This window comes from Mchenga conophoros, linkage group LG7 (genome assembly GCF_057382185.1).
Source record: "Mchenga conophoros isolate Kocher_MC1m ecotype Shallow Benthic linkage group LG7, M_conophoros_male_GT1.1, whole genome shotgun sequence".
In the NCBI taxonomy this organism is placed as follows: Eukaryota; Metazoa; Chordata; class Actinopteri; order Cichliformes; family Cichlidae; genus Mchenga; species Mchenga conophoros.
Genome location: NC_140532.1, coordinates 42,953,109 through 42,967,759, shown reverse-complemented (window position 1 = coordinate 42,967,759; position 14,651 = coordinate 42,953,109). Strand labels below are relative to the sequence as shown.

Genomic DNA, 14,651 nt, shown 5'->3' with positions numbered 1-14,651 from the left:
ACCCAGAAGAATTAGGACAGGCAATCAGTTTCCAACTGGGTTAAACAGTCTTTATACATGCTGCCCAAACAACTCTGTTATTCTAACTTTATCCAACAACACATTTCCCATCCCTGTAATAAGAATTGACTTATTTACAGTGAATTAATGAGGTGCAAAACACCACAGATTGCTGGTGTAACACAAATGTGCCATTCATGTGTGAGGGTTGGTTTTGAGGGGCTTTGGTGCTTTTTTTGCAGGGTTTTTTTCATGCCTAAATGAAAGATTTTAGCAGGCATTCAAAAGTGAGTGTATTAAACTACAATCTGAGGTAATTTGCCAAAGATAGGAAATTAGCAGGTAACATTGACAAGGCTTTGATCTGCTGGGCGAGCGTCAGGCACTCATTAAATTACTCTTCAACATATCGCCATAAACTCCCATCAGCAGATCATCTTTTAAAAAAATATCAAATAAAATTAATAATGAAAGAACACCCTTGAGAGCAGGAGAAATTTCCCATAATGCACTCTTTGTCTTGCACAAAAATGCAGACCCAGCACACGCACACGCACACACACACACACACACACACACACACACGAGGATGTACACTGTTAACCACTAATCACAAGAAGTGAAGTTACAGCAAAACACAATGCCTGACTTTAAAAAATACACATGGAACACAGAGTTACTTTATATTTATGGATTTTATTTGTGTATTTACCATTTGAAACTTCATTCCATCTGAGCCCGATTTAATTGTCTTACACACTTGTCTGTGCTTCGCAGTTGACATGTTTTGGAAAATTAAACATGAATAATTGCTTTGTTAGTTTATCCTCAGAAATGATCCAAAGCCACCAAAAAAATATCACATTCTATTTTATTGCATTTTATTACACAAAACATTTATGATGCACAGTCTATCAAATAAACTTTTGTTTCATTTCATGTTTTTTTTTAAACAAAACAAACAAACAAAAAAAAACATTTCAAATGGGGGAAAAAGTGCTTTACAGGGATTTACCATCTCAATAAATACAAGGACATTGAGGTCTTGTTGGATCCTGTTCTTCACACTATGGCCATGGAACTAAAATACAAATGCACACTCTATACCCCTGCCAAAACTCACACATTCACACACACAGACGCACACACATCTTAATATGTACAAACCCAGTCATTTTATACTGTCCATATTGTACCAATACAATATTCCCCGCCTGCTTGTGTGGAACACACACACACATACAGAGGCTGAACAAGCAACCTTATAAATTATAAATTAGTAACAATACACCTGTGGGAAAATCTGGAAATGTGGTCTGATTTTGCAGGAATGTGAAGTTTGACTTGTATGGTCATCTCAGACTTTCCTCTTTAAACAGGACTGTAACGGTTTAAAGTCTGCAAACTCCTGCTTATAACCGGTGTTTTATTCACGCAACAGCTCCAATGTTGTCCTTTGCAGCTTCATTAAATGGTAAACAGACAAAATGCTACAACAGAGTCTATTAAATAGTTTGTGATTTTCTGCCAATTGAAGATTTAGGAGTCTCATAATTTTTCCTGCGTAATAACAGTTAAATGTTTAGTGAGAAATATCACTTTGGAAAAGATAAGGCACGTAATATTTTCTTGTCTCTAATTCTGCACCTCAGTTCGGTGGGAAAAGAAGGAGGAAGTTTCTGGTTTTCTGAGACGTCATAAAGTCAATATGTCATTCCGAAATAAAAAATATTTCAACAATCAAAGATTCCTGTTATATTTAGATTCCTTCATGGTTGCTTAGAGAGAAAAGAGCCAGGAGCCTTACCTCTAATGTGGTCTACTGTGGCCTTTGGGCCACAAAGATAGTTCCCCTTTAAATTTCTCTTCGTGTTTTGACAGCACTTCAAGAAGTTTCCTTGCTCAGTTTATCCCTTTAAAGCTCCCTTCACCTCCACATTAGGTGGTGGCTGAGTAGAGTGGAGGATGCTGTACACGTGAAGCAAAAGGGTCCGTGTGATACATAGTCTGTGAGTTTAATGATAAACGCTTCAAAGTCGTTTTTGGAAGTCCTATCCCCAGAAAAGAACATAATCACAGATGGTTTTTTAGCTTTTATCTCGTTCATCCATTTCTCTTTTTTTCTGGTTTCAGTGGACAAGGCTCCTGCAATATTTGTCTCCTCTCCACGCTGACTCCTGGATGACCTTCGAGTTGGTTCATGAGACATCACTGATGTTAGATCAGGGGTTGGGATCGGGAGGTCAGGGGTCATAAGGGCCATGTCGGAGAACTAGCGACTGAGGGGGAGCTGAGGCAGCGACATGGCCTGATGAGAGAGACTCTGAGAGGTCAGGACAGAGAAGGGATGACCTGGGGAGCAAATCATAAAAAACACACAAGATTAAAAAAAAGAAAAAAGAAAAGCAAAATGTGTCTTACAAAGTAACTCCCATAATTTAAAAAGTCAAAACAAATACTAAAAATGATGTGCCTATTTACACCACAGTAAATGATAACTCACTGTCAATGTACCCATGAAGGGCCACCATGCGCGCTCGCTCGGGACTGCCAAACGGAGAGTAATGCAGCTCATCGGGCAGAGATGAGGGTATCCTGGACTGAGGATGACCTTGAGGAGCCCCGCTGTGCTGGGGCGTGTGCTTTTTATGTCTTGCTCTGCAGTTTTGAAACCACACCTATGAAGATGCAATGTAACCAGACATCATGTGGCTATATTCTTAAAGTTTGTCTTTTCAGTGTACTGTAAGAATGTGTTCCATTAGTTTAGCATTTTAACATTTAATTATATTGACGTCATCCATTCGTGCTTTTTATACACACTGCTCACCTGTATGACTCTTCTGCTTAGGCCTGTCATGTCAGCTAGTTTCTGTAGCGTCTGGGCATCCGGATTGTTGTCCTGAGCAAATTGTGCCTGCATGATCTGCACAATGAGACAAAATATTAGGTACTGTGTCAGGGCTTTGGCACAGTAAATCAACGTTGTGTACTTCGGTGTTGCTGAGAGCGTTTCTCACCTGTAGCTGTTCTGCGGTGAACGATGTCCGTGCTCTTTTGGCCGGTTTGGGTTGACTGTCTTGTTCTGTTGGAACTGCTCCCTCTAATGTGATGCCATTGCCTACAAAAATACACACACACATGCAAGTCAGATAATAGTTCAGTGATAAATAAAGTGACTATAGATGTCAGGAGACATAGGTAGTCTACAGGACTTGAAAAATGTATCATATCAAAGGGACCTCAGGAGTTTTGATGCCCCAGCAGGGACCCAAATTTAAGAGCCGTGGCCTACTTTTCCGCTCTTGCAGCATAACATGCTAATTCTGTAGGTATTACCGTTCTCAGAAAATTAACAGATATCAATCATTTGAAATAGTTATGACAAGGAATGATTCAATCAGGCAATAAATTTGCTGAAAAGCATAGCTTCAGATATATCTTGTCATTTACCCAACCACTCACCACTCTCAGCTGCTCGTTTGAGGTTCTCCACCATGGTGTCATAGTGGATTCGGCACAAGACCTTCTCCTCCACCAAACCAAACTCTTCTCCCGTGGACAGCTGCCTCTTACACGAGTAGCAGGCAAAACATGCCAAGTGGTATGCGTTTCCCCTTGCACGCCGCACCCAGTCGCTGGCGTATATCTGCCGCCCGCAGCGGGCACACTTAGTACCAAACCTACTGTGAGGGGGATAAGAACAGAGCAGCAGAATGAGGAATTATGGGTAAAAAAAGGGAAAAAGATCAAATTGTTGCAGAACAGAAAATGAAACATACACAGTGACTTCCTTTTCTTTGAGAATATTTTCTTGAAGTGAAGTTTGACATGAATTTGTTTTTTAATTTCTGGCAAAGCTCAGAAGCTTTAAAGGAAACCTTGGAGGAGGAGGATATGGCTTTCAGAAAAGACTCCTGAGTGCGGCTGCAAGCTGAGCCTTGAATGCAAACAAACCAACACCTGCAATTTCCTGACTGATGCATGAAGCCCCTGACACATATATACACACACACAAAAACACACATAAGCCAGGTTGGCTTTAAACACAGTGGAATATGAAGAAAAACCCAGATGACATCATTCTAGATCGCCTCGCTGTAACTGATAGCAACAGCGAGGTTGGCGGTGAATAAACCCAAACCACCTGACTTGCTGTTATGGATGGGTGGTTGGTGGGAGAGAGAAAGAGGGTCAAAGATGTAAGGCTAGAAATGCTTCAAGACAATTCCTCATTAGCAAGAAATAAGATAGCTGAACATCTGCTTAGTTTAAATGTTTTGAATGAGGGGGATAAAACGGGACACGGGGGTCAAAGAAGAAATAAAGGCTGCTGTAGATTTATAACTAATCCCACAAAAAGGCCTTCCTATCCCGTATGTCGGTGGCCATTCTTCTAAAAAGAAAAAATGTAAATCCCAAATATTAAAAAAGTATTTTCAAATGTAATAGTACATTAGTAATATGTGTGTAGAAATTAGTCAAATTGAGCTGCAGCACTTGTGCTTTATGAAATAAGATATATCAGACATAGGCAATACAGATGGAAAAATGTCGAATATCTCATATCCCTTCACGAGATTGTGTTTACTGTGCAGCTGGGTCCGTGGAGTATCCAAATAAATCTCCATTTTATTGCAACAGAAATATTATAGATGCTCCCTGTTTTGCACAAGAATAAAAAGATATTAAGCGCCTCATTTGAAGGACCCATTATGGGTTTTAATGGGTATCAAACGCTTTAGGTTGGAGATGGTTATGGTTATGTTAAGAGCCATTGTTGGGGTCGGCAGCTGCCAATTCTGCTGGAGGAGGCCAGATTTGTAAGCAGCCTGAAAGAAAGTGCTTCTTCAAGGGTAAAACTGGCGTGGAAGGGGGTGGGGGTAAACATGCGCAGTGTGCTGCACTGTACAGCCGGATTTGTGTACATTCATCAGCCGTGCTCACCCCGATATTTCGCTCGCTGCTCCATACACAGCCACAAACATGAGCCATATTTAGAGTCAGAGGTCAGTGGAGCTGGCGGAGGGCAGGGAGCCGGAAAAGAACAGTCATGGAGAGAGAGAGAGAGAGAGAGAGAGAGAGAGGACGTAAGTGACTGAGACAGGGAGTCGTAGGGCTGGGGGGAAATGGCAAAGTGGAGAGCGTAAGCGGCGGAGAGAGCGAGCAAAGAGAGCTGGGGGTGCAGAGGAGCACAAGGGCTGCCAAGTGAGTGGGTTTGGCAGCGTATGCGTGCACTCAAGGCCACTCTATCTAGGATGAAAGCATACTAAGGCCCTGACATCTCACAAGCTTGTAACCCTCCTTATGTGCAGGATCTTGTTTGCCAGAAGTCACTTTTATGCATGTAGTGTGGTGCAGACTATTTATGGGGCATCATTAGGCGACTACTGTTTGAGGGTCAGCCTAGTTTTTATCATCACAGGTCAACAAATTATGTAGATATCACAACAAATGCAAAAAATGGTATTCATCAAGGGGGAAAAGCAGTGCAACTGTAACAGCGAGTCCTTGTGATGACCTTCAAGGAAAATTGGCTGGCATGGCACCCACTAAGGCCTTAAATTGTCTCTGATATGTTCAGATTTAACCAAACAACCTCTTATGTGCCATTAAAGCCGCTCCAGGAGACAAATGGAGTGCACGGCTCACTGTACGATATCCTTTCAGACTCTTACAGAGAAGTCGGGCCTGTTTCTACAGTAAAGAGGAAAACATTGTGGAACGTTGCAGCTAATGCAGCATGACAGCTTGTCAGTTTCATGGTCTGAGACAGAACCCAGAAAAAGCTGCAAACCATCCCTTGTTTTAACCCCCTCCTCCTCTTCTGTCTTCCTCCCCTTCCTCTTACTTCTGCACCCATACTTTTTCTGTATCTTATTTTCCATTTGCACCAAAAAACTGATGTTTATTTTGGATCCGTGTCAATCCTCGCAGCCCTTATATCACTCACCGCAAAACTTCCTTTCCTCCTCAGACTTCTCCTATTTGCTCCCCTTATTCTGTCTAATTTTTACTCTTTTTTTATACAGTAATTCACCTGCTGCTGAAAGAGGGGCCTGAGGAGGTACACGTTTTTTGGATTATTTATGATGTGCTCTGAGAACATGCTAATCTCTATTAGATTTGTCCTGAGAGAGGCTGTGCGGTTTGTGTGCGAAAGGTTCACATTAGGCTGACAGGATTCTGAGCTGAGAAAAAGAGGGGGAAATGTTTCATATGCTTTACGTCTTTTAACAGGTTTTAATAGATCAGAGTTTTATGGATAAACCCTGCAGAAAATACAAGTCCTTGACACTCTCATCCGCTGCTCTTTTAGCCTGTAGGAACTAGGAATATGGGCAGTTTTCTTTGGAACAGCCAATCTGATTTTCGGCATGAATAATGTAGTGCAGCGCTTTAACTGAGCAGCGTAACACTGTGTGTCACAGATGTCTTATTATAATTTTAATTCATTCGCTTCTTGATAAAAATCTCTGTAGCTGCTGCTCTCCTTTGTTGCTATGGAGACCTAATCAGCTAACCAGAGGTGGGTGGTTGATGAATAATTATTATTGCAAAAAAATTTAAAAATTCAAGCGCACACACACACACACGCATAAAGAGACATGCACACATCCACATGTGCTCTCATCTCACCCACGAAGTTCATTACATACGTGGACTCTGGTTACAGTGTCAGTGTCACGGGGTGCCCCTGATTAGGGCAACTTCCTGTGTGGCCTGCAGCTCACGGACGCGGATGGGGTTTCTATGGGGCAAGGCGAGGGAGGGCTGCAAGGAGGCGAGGGGGGAAAGGGGAGGAGGCTGATATAGAAATGGTTTGCGTATGTGTGTGTGGTTAAGAGAGAGAGAGAGAGAGAGAGAGAGAGAGAGAGAGAGAAAGCAAGCCCCCAAGGCCTGACATGGGTTTGAGAGGCACAGCGGGGGCTCTGTCCTGCACCCCTATAACGCTGACATCGCCCCCACCCAACCTCTGCATACACATACACACGTATATGGAGGGAAACCCACTCTGATTTCCTGCTATTACGCCCCATTAAAGCAGCTGTCAGTCCAAAGCCAGATGAGAGGCTGACACAGATGAGGAAATATCTCCAGAGGTTTGAAAGCAGCCCAAAGGATCTGGACTTGCAGCGGTGTTTAGCCTAGTTTAAATCTGGCCTAAACCCAGATTACAGTTTATATTTACAGAAGTAACCATTGCACAGGTCCCAGCCCTGCAGCAAAGCTTCAATGCAGCATTTTTTAAAATAGCATCACATTCTCAGAGTGACTTATAAGGACATTGAATCCAAAAGTACTGATGTTATTGTGCAAAAGAGGGGTTTCGTCCACATATTGTAACCATACTAACTATTGCAGTAGTTTTTAATCTGCGTATCTGCATTATGAACTCTTTTATGACTGTGCTTGTCATCCCTGTCTTTAGAGTCATAGTTCTGTACAGCAGATAGATGACAAATGTGAGGTAAACTGTGGAGCAGTTTAGGTCCTTTGACCAGTTTTTAAACTTCTAAATTTAGGAAATTAGTTGCTTAGCGTTTTGTGAAAATAACTATAAGTTTTTCTTATAAAACATCTGTCCAGAAAAACCCTTTTCATTCACACCCTTTATTAAAAAACGTTTTAAACAAAATTAGGAAAAATAACAAGAGTAATAATACGTTTTATTTTAGGGGGAAATGTGTCAGTTTATGTGACAGTTTAATTTAGACCCCCAGTTTCTATGAATTAAATATTTTCTTAGCTTTCTGTGCGTTTAAATAATTAATTAACAACCATATAGGTTTAAAAATGCCACTTAACTACATCTATGACCAAATTAACCAGAAAGAGGCCCTAAGTGACCGTCATTATACACAACAAACGCATTTCATTTTTACCCAGGATGCAGAAATCAACCACTACAGAGCAAAGAAAATTAAATTAGCACAATAATGACAAATGGCTTTTAATATCTGGGGCTAAAATACTGCAGTAATTCTAAAAAGAGATTAGATTAGATTATTGAGGTCTTTTGCGTCTGATTATGTACATTTGTTGCCACTTTCAGGCCTTTAAAACGCTAAAGAGTAAGTGACTAAATATTTGTCAGATGCCTTGATGATTAAAAGAAATAATAATTGCTGCAGTGTTGCACTTCTCCTATAATGGGATGACGCCACATTGCCGAGGTTTTCTCTGTTTTAATTCGTTGGCGCACAGAGGAGAAAGAGAAGCAATCTGATGAAAGACAACTCTACCAACAAATGACAATATATCTTAAAACAATCAAGGGCTTAAAACTCTTTGACTGTAAGAGAGCTTAAACTGTTTTATTCATTACCATCTTTGGAGATCTGATACTATGACGTATTTAAGCGTCCACATTTAAAAAGCATTTCTGAGTCTCTCAGTGATCAGTGAGCAGTGTGGAGGTAAATTCTAAGGGAGCATTTAACCAGAGCTGGGCTGGTAAAATATTATGGTGCGGCAGAGCAAACACAAAAGTCTCCATTTTCAGGAAAATATGAGCAAAATGACTGGCAGCTGCTAGACATGCATAAATAAACAGAGATCTGTGTGTGTTGGTGACCAGTGTGTGCGTGTGAGTAGGTGGATTATGTGTGCAGGTGTTTGCAATGGGCATTTCTGCTAATGCCCATTTCAAAGTTTCATATTTGTGTTTTTATGTTTCTTATTACATGTTTGTCTGTGTGCAGGTATCTGTCTCAGGGTGTGTTTTCAGTTTGGACATAAGCCACATTCACACGAGTTACATGCTGACCAGGCACTCGGGGAAGTCTAATTGCTGGTCTGGAGGCTTGAGGGTCTGGGGTGGGGGGACAACTAATTGCTGGTGATTATAAACCTCAGAGCAGTGACTTGGTGTCAGATTTTGATCAGACAAACACTAACGCTCACTTGCAGCTCCATGCACTCACTCCACTCACACACACACACACACACACACACACACACACACACACACACACAAAGCGTTAAGCACAAATTGGCACACGTGTCCATACGATTAATACACCAGCTCCAGGCTACTGAACAGAAATTTACCATACTGATGCTGCTGTGGCTGTGAACCCCATTTAACCCTATACTACCACACACACACAGGCCTGCACACATTTTTATATTTTCCTCTTGGCACTCACAAAAACACACAAAAAGGGAATAGAAAACTGAGTCAACACATCAGACAGGCTTTCTTAGTCCAGCTTGTATTGTAATAAAATTGTACAAAATTTGCCTACGCATTCATGGCATGTTGTATACAGATGGTATACAATTTTATTTTGTATTATTTTAGATATATTATCAGAGATATTTAATTTTTAAGGTTTACTAAACAATCATCATTGGGGTTTTTATTATTATTGCTATTAGGCTTGATTCTCTAATTGAAATTGTATTTGTTTTTTAAAAATGAGACATATCCTTTTATTATAGAATAGATAGGCATTTCCTTTTTTGCACTTAAGCTCTGTTTGTCTTTAGGGACCGACTAAATCCGGACAGCTCAAACTGGCATTTCCGCCAATTTCCGTTTACATCACGTGTCCCTGTCAGGGTGTTAAAACAGTTATCCGCGCGCATCGTGGCACGTGGTGTGTTAATTTTGTACCTCATTCAAGACTGAGTCATGAGAAAATGATTTCACCAGCTTTTAGGCACTAAATGCTGGAGAAAGGATCCAATGATCGGGCAGTTGCAAAACACAAAAACACGCCCAGCCAGTCTGGCACGGTGCACTGGAAATGCATAAATAAGCGAAAAGAAACTAAAGTGTGCTAACTTTAATTTGCCTTTTAAGATCTGATATGATCAAAGCGGTAAAGAGAAGCTGGTCATAACAAGGTCAAAAGCGTTTTTCTTTAAATAGCGTAAAACTACACAGCCCACAACTTTTTAAACACTTTAGGGAAATTTTCCCAGAGTGCAGCACTCCAGTGTTTTTCCTTTTATAGGCCTAGCTGCTGAAAATGTCGCGTTTTTTGGATAGCCATAACAAAACTGTGAATCTTTCAGCCCTTCGCTGTAGGCAAAAGCTTTTATTTTGTTACACACTTTCAGTTTTTGAAAAGGCTTTTCAAGAATATATGAGGCAACCCACATGCATACGTTTCAAAGGATAAGCGTGCGTGAGTGCACGTGTGTGCGACAAGAGAGAGAGAGGGGGAGAGAGAGAGCTGTGCTGGCAGAGGGGCGGACGTGGTATTTTGAAAACACGGCCATAAACTTACCCTACCTGAAATAATCCATTTTACAGAAGATCTCTTTGTTTTTGATGTAGCAGCTGCTGTGCTGACGTAGTGACGTCCTGCACACTGAGCACTCCAGACAGCGCACGTGCCAAATCAGGTTGTTCACCTGCAAAGAGACACCAAGCGTGTCAAACACACACAAACTGATGATATAAGGCCGCATTAAGGTCTGCTGTGGTGAGTAATGACTCTGTCACACTGTGGAACACTGACGTGATGCAGCAGCATGCGTTATGAACGCGCCTGCGCAAATCCGATCGATCGTGAGCTTATTTTGAATGTTTATGAGAGCTATAAATAAATTTTTTAAACAATTTTTAAAAATGTATTTTACTCATTATTGTAAATGAATAAATAAAATACAAAAAACTCTAAATAATAAAAATACCTCACAATTTTAAGCCATTTATGAATATTATGCTGAAACTATAAGGCGCGCATCTTATCACAGATGTTTCTGTATTTTAGCAATATGCTTTTTAGGAGGGTTTTTTTTTTTTTGCTTGTTTGTTTTGTCCTAAAACATATTTTATTGGCAATTACGATATTATACGAAATATTAAGGCATCAACCGATATTTTCTGTGACTGGATTTTTTTTCTTCGTTAAACAGCACTATAATCGTTTAGGAAAACAATAATTTAAAAAATGTTTTAAAAACTTTTTTTAAAAAATTATACTTTTGCAAGCTTACAGGCAGCAAAGCCATCCGGCTTGTCTATTTATTCATATGAGAGTTAAAGGAGGCTGCCAAAAACACTTGCCCTAACGTTAGATTTATATTTATAACCTTAAATGATTATTAGTACTTATTATTATTATTTGGCCTAATAGATATATTTTTCGTTGATGAATTTGAGTTTTTTAAATTATTATTTTGAATACGGTGTTAAATGATCAGTCCCGACATTTAAAATCATGGGAAATATGTATTACTTTTTTTTAAATGGCTAAATAAAGAAGACAAACAATTGTTGCACACAAAAGATTTTAATTGTTTAGGTTTTGAGATCGTATAAATTAAACCTATCCAGAGAATTTACAACATGTATAGACAAAACGTCTTCTATAGATAATTGCAGATAAACTAATAGTTCTGGACATGAAAAATACAATAAAATAAAATAAAAATTTCAGCGTGACTAATTTATTATAATAGCATAAACGTTTAATTTAAGACCAGACATTAAATATTTAAATAAAACAATCTCATTTGTCTTATCTGTCCCGCGGATGGAGAACAAAGTAGGCAGATAACGAACTAATGATCTTCACACTTCCTGACACACACACAGGGCCGCGCGCGCACTAGTGAAGATTGTTTGGGGTTGGAAAGCGCACGCGACAAAAGCAGGGCGTCCTGGCTGTGAAACAGCAAAAGAACCAAAACATCCCTGTTGTGACTGTCTGCGGTCTCCCAAACACAGAGCGCCGTTTAATCTCCGTTTCCTGAAATGTTACGGTGGCGATAACATAGCTGAGATTTAGAAACAAATCGCCTCTTGTGTCTTTTCCTGTTTTCCGAGTTGGCTAGATAATAAAAGTTTTAAGTAAGTCAGGCATATAGCTGCTTTCAAATATCATTGCAACCTTTTTTTCTTTTTCTTCTGTTTTCAGTTTGAAGTTGTATTTATTTATTTTTGCTTTCAATCTCCAAATTGCGTTAAATTCCGTGCAAACTTACGGCGGGCCCCCAAATCCAAAAATAAGGGCAGAGTCAGCACAGCATCCTTCTTCATTAGCTCCCGATTGCCTTGTGCAGACGAACTATTTCTGTCTGTTAATGTAAAAAGGAAAACAAAAAGTCTAAAAGTATGGCCGGCCTCTCACCTTCAGCAAGTATCTGTCCAGGATCTCCAGACCACAGCTGGCGCACAGGTTCTTCCCGGTGGACGGCACCGAGCTGGTGGAGGAGGTCGGCGAGCACACGGAGGGGGTGGACGGAGTGCTGGGGGAAGAGCGGGTGTCCTCCCGCTCCATGTTGGACCGCTGGGATTCTCCGTCCGAGTGAGACTGCAAGAGGGCATCAGCAGAGCTCAGCACTGACACACACACACACACACCGATCATCCTCATCAGCGCGTTGACAGTTTTCAGGTGTCGCCATTTTTTTTTACCATGCGTTTGCACTGCAGTGCGCGCATAATTCACAAATTTTCGTCATCCGCTGCACGCTATCGGCGCACTGAAAGAGCCTTTTTTAAACATATATGTTTTAAAGCATAAACGGGCAATAAAACTCTCACCATTGGCGTGTGCTTAGAGTCCACACTGCAGCGCGAGGCTCCCGGTGTGCTCTGGTGCTCGGTGGAGATCACCTACAAGAAAACGATCAGTGAGCGGCGGGTCATCACTTTCTCCGTCTCATCATCAGCTGAGCCGAGCAATCCTCGGGATACATTTGCGGACAGCTCTCCGAGGCTACTCCTATTTAAAGTAGTCCTGACAATAAACCCCCGGTCAAACCTGTTTAAAAGCCCCCTGCAACAAAAGGCAATGTTTTAATGAAGCTATCTCAAATTGGATTGATTTTGTTCCCCCTGCCCTTAACCCATGCCTCTCAGAATAATAGTATTTTCTTCGCAATCCAGGACACGAGACTGGAGGATGGGGAGTGGAGTGGTGTGTGTGTGTGTGTGTGTGTGTGTGTGTGTGTGTGTGTGTTTTCGGTGGGGGGGACTACCTGTAATTACAAATAGCTTGAAACGCTGGGGGGATAAGAGGGACACGGAGTGTCAATTTCAACTGTCAATCAGGGTGGAAAAAAGGCAACGGTCACCCAAAGAATTGCAAATTTGATTTTTAATGGCTGTAATTAAAATCTAATTCTCTTCACGCGAGTTGGCAGCGCTCGAGAGGCTCACGGACAGCAAATCACGCCTCACGGACAGCAAATCACGCCATTCATACGCAGAAGAAGCGCGTGCAGCTGATCTCCACATACACACAAGAAACATGATTCTTGTGAGATCGCGGAGAGACAAAAAAAATAAAAATCCCCGCACGATCCCCTCCCCGGGGGGCTGCCAAAGAAACTGCGCGCTTCTGCCGTCCGTGCCGTTCAGTGAGAGAAGAAACTGGCATGTTGAAAATATCCCACAGTAAAGCTAGAGCCTAGTATAGCATCCGCACTGCACATATGACTAGCTGCAAGTAGAGTCATTTTAAACCTTTTTTTTTTTTAAAAAAGGCCCAAACATTGCGTGTCAGTACCTGCTTTGTTGGGATTCCTTCGGACAGAATTTTATTTCCCTCTGAAAGAGGGGACAACACTTCATTTTTCCAGTACATGAACCCCTGGCGTCTCAGAGTTTCCAGAGTCTGGGATCAGGAGAATAGTCGGCGATGGGCGTGAAAAAACAAAAGAAAAAGAAAACAAAAAAGTAAAAAATGGGGAAAAACAGTTATATCCGTACCATGAATGAACTGTGGCGCGCACTTTTGTTTTACAGAAAAGTGTCTCTTTAAAGCACGAACACGGTCTGTCACGGCAGTGATGCAGCCACGCAGCGCCGGAGAGTTTTGCTTGCTGCTCTTCACAACAGATTTCTTACGTTTGCCCTTGTCTCTCTCTCTCTGTGTCTTCTTCTTCTCTCTTTCCCTTTTCTGATCGGGGGTCCGACCACAGGAAGTGAATCAAATCGAGGCGCCTCGTAAAAACTCCCCCCAAAAAGAAAAGCTTTTGAGGTTCAGCAGAGACCTGAGGGGCTGCACAGGCGAGCGGAGAACCTGAGTGTCTCTGCAGAGCTGCAGTGAAAGTTGTGCGAGACTCTGGCCTGCCTTATAGTTAAAGAAGGGGGAGGGCGAGTAAAGAGTTTCATGTGCGTGAGAAGGCTGGACGCGCAGTTCGGAACAGTTCTGATTCCTCAAAGCTCTGCTGGTGGATGTTTGATATCTTAGACACTTATAGCAGCAGAGGGAAAAAAATAAAATTATACTTGTTTATATGATTGTCATTTATTTGCTACTGGAAATATACAGCTGGCGTTGACCGCGGACAACAATGCGGCAATTAACGCACAAGTTTGCGCTCGAAAACCAAAGTTTTTGTTATATACACGCTGATTGTTGTGTATATGCGGATAAAACCATATGTATGTTCTTATTACTCATTTATATATATATATAAAAGAAAAAATAGTCATTATTAAAGAGAAGACAATTTTGAGACTGAAATTAATTTAACTCCATGATTCAAAATATAATTCCGTTAATATTTTGGATAATTTTATGCCAGTTGTCGCTATGCTTGCAGTTATTTAAAGAACATAAATATTGCGATTCAAGGCATCATGTATTTATAAAATAAAACTGGTTGAAGTTAAAATTCATTAAAAAATAAGAATAAATTCGATGTTTAAGTAATAAGTTAAAAGATGTATATTAGTA

General features: G+C 41.0%; 2 protein-coding genes across 3 annotated transcripts in view; one reads left to right on the top strand and one right to left on the bottom strand.

Annotated features, from left to right (window-relative positions):
• The window catches only part of morn5 (MORN repeat containing 5), a 39,812-nt gene that overhangs the window by 13,542 nt on the left and 11,619 nt on the right, over nt 1–14,651 (top strand). The window contains exon 5 of one of the 2 annotated variants that reach the window (XM_085279393.1): nt 2,134–2,352. The exons of the other annotated variant lie outside the window; for it this stretch is intronic. Coding sequence (XP_085135519.1) covers nt 2,134–2,174 — 41 coding nt within the window. The 3' untranslated portion in view covers nt 2,175–2,352. Of the gene's footprint in view, nt 1–2,133; nt 2,353–14,651 lie in introns of those variants that run through there. 2 annotated transcript variants of the gene reach the window in all.
• lhx6a (LIM homeobox 6a) lies at nt 618–13,988 on the bottom strand. The gene is made up of 9 exons (XM_085279385.1): nt 13,476–13,988; nt 12,509–12,580; nt 12,093–12,275; nt 10,247–10,368; nt 3,466–3,686; nt 3,021–3,121; nt 2,831–2,926; nt 2,504–2,678; nt 618–2,352 (listed from the first exon to the last, which is right to left on the bottom strand). The coding sequence occupies exons 1-9, from the start codon at nt 13,551–13,553 to the stop codon at nt 2,273–2,275; spliced, it is 1,128 nt and encodes a 375-aa protein (XP_085135511.1). The 5' UTR covers nt 13,554–13,988; the 3' UTR covers nt 618–2,272.

What these genes read in the sequence shown, in the direction of transcription:
- lhx6a (XM_085279385.1), bottom strand. Translation starts at nt 13,553, where the DNA reads ATGTACTGGAAAAATGAAGTGTTGTCCCCTCTTTCAGAGGGAAATAAA. An exon ending in ACTCTAAGCACACGCCAATG is followed by an intron (nt 12,276 to 12,508) that starts GTGAGAGTTTTA and finishes GCCCTCTTGCAG; the next exon opens with TCTCACTCGGACGGAGAATC. An exon ending in TGTAAAATGGATTATTTCAG is followed by an intron (nt 3,687 to 10,246) that starts GTAGGGTAAGTT and finishes TCCCCCTCACAG; the next exon opens with TAGGTTTGGTACTAAGTGTG.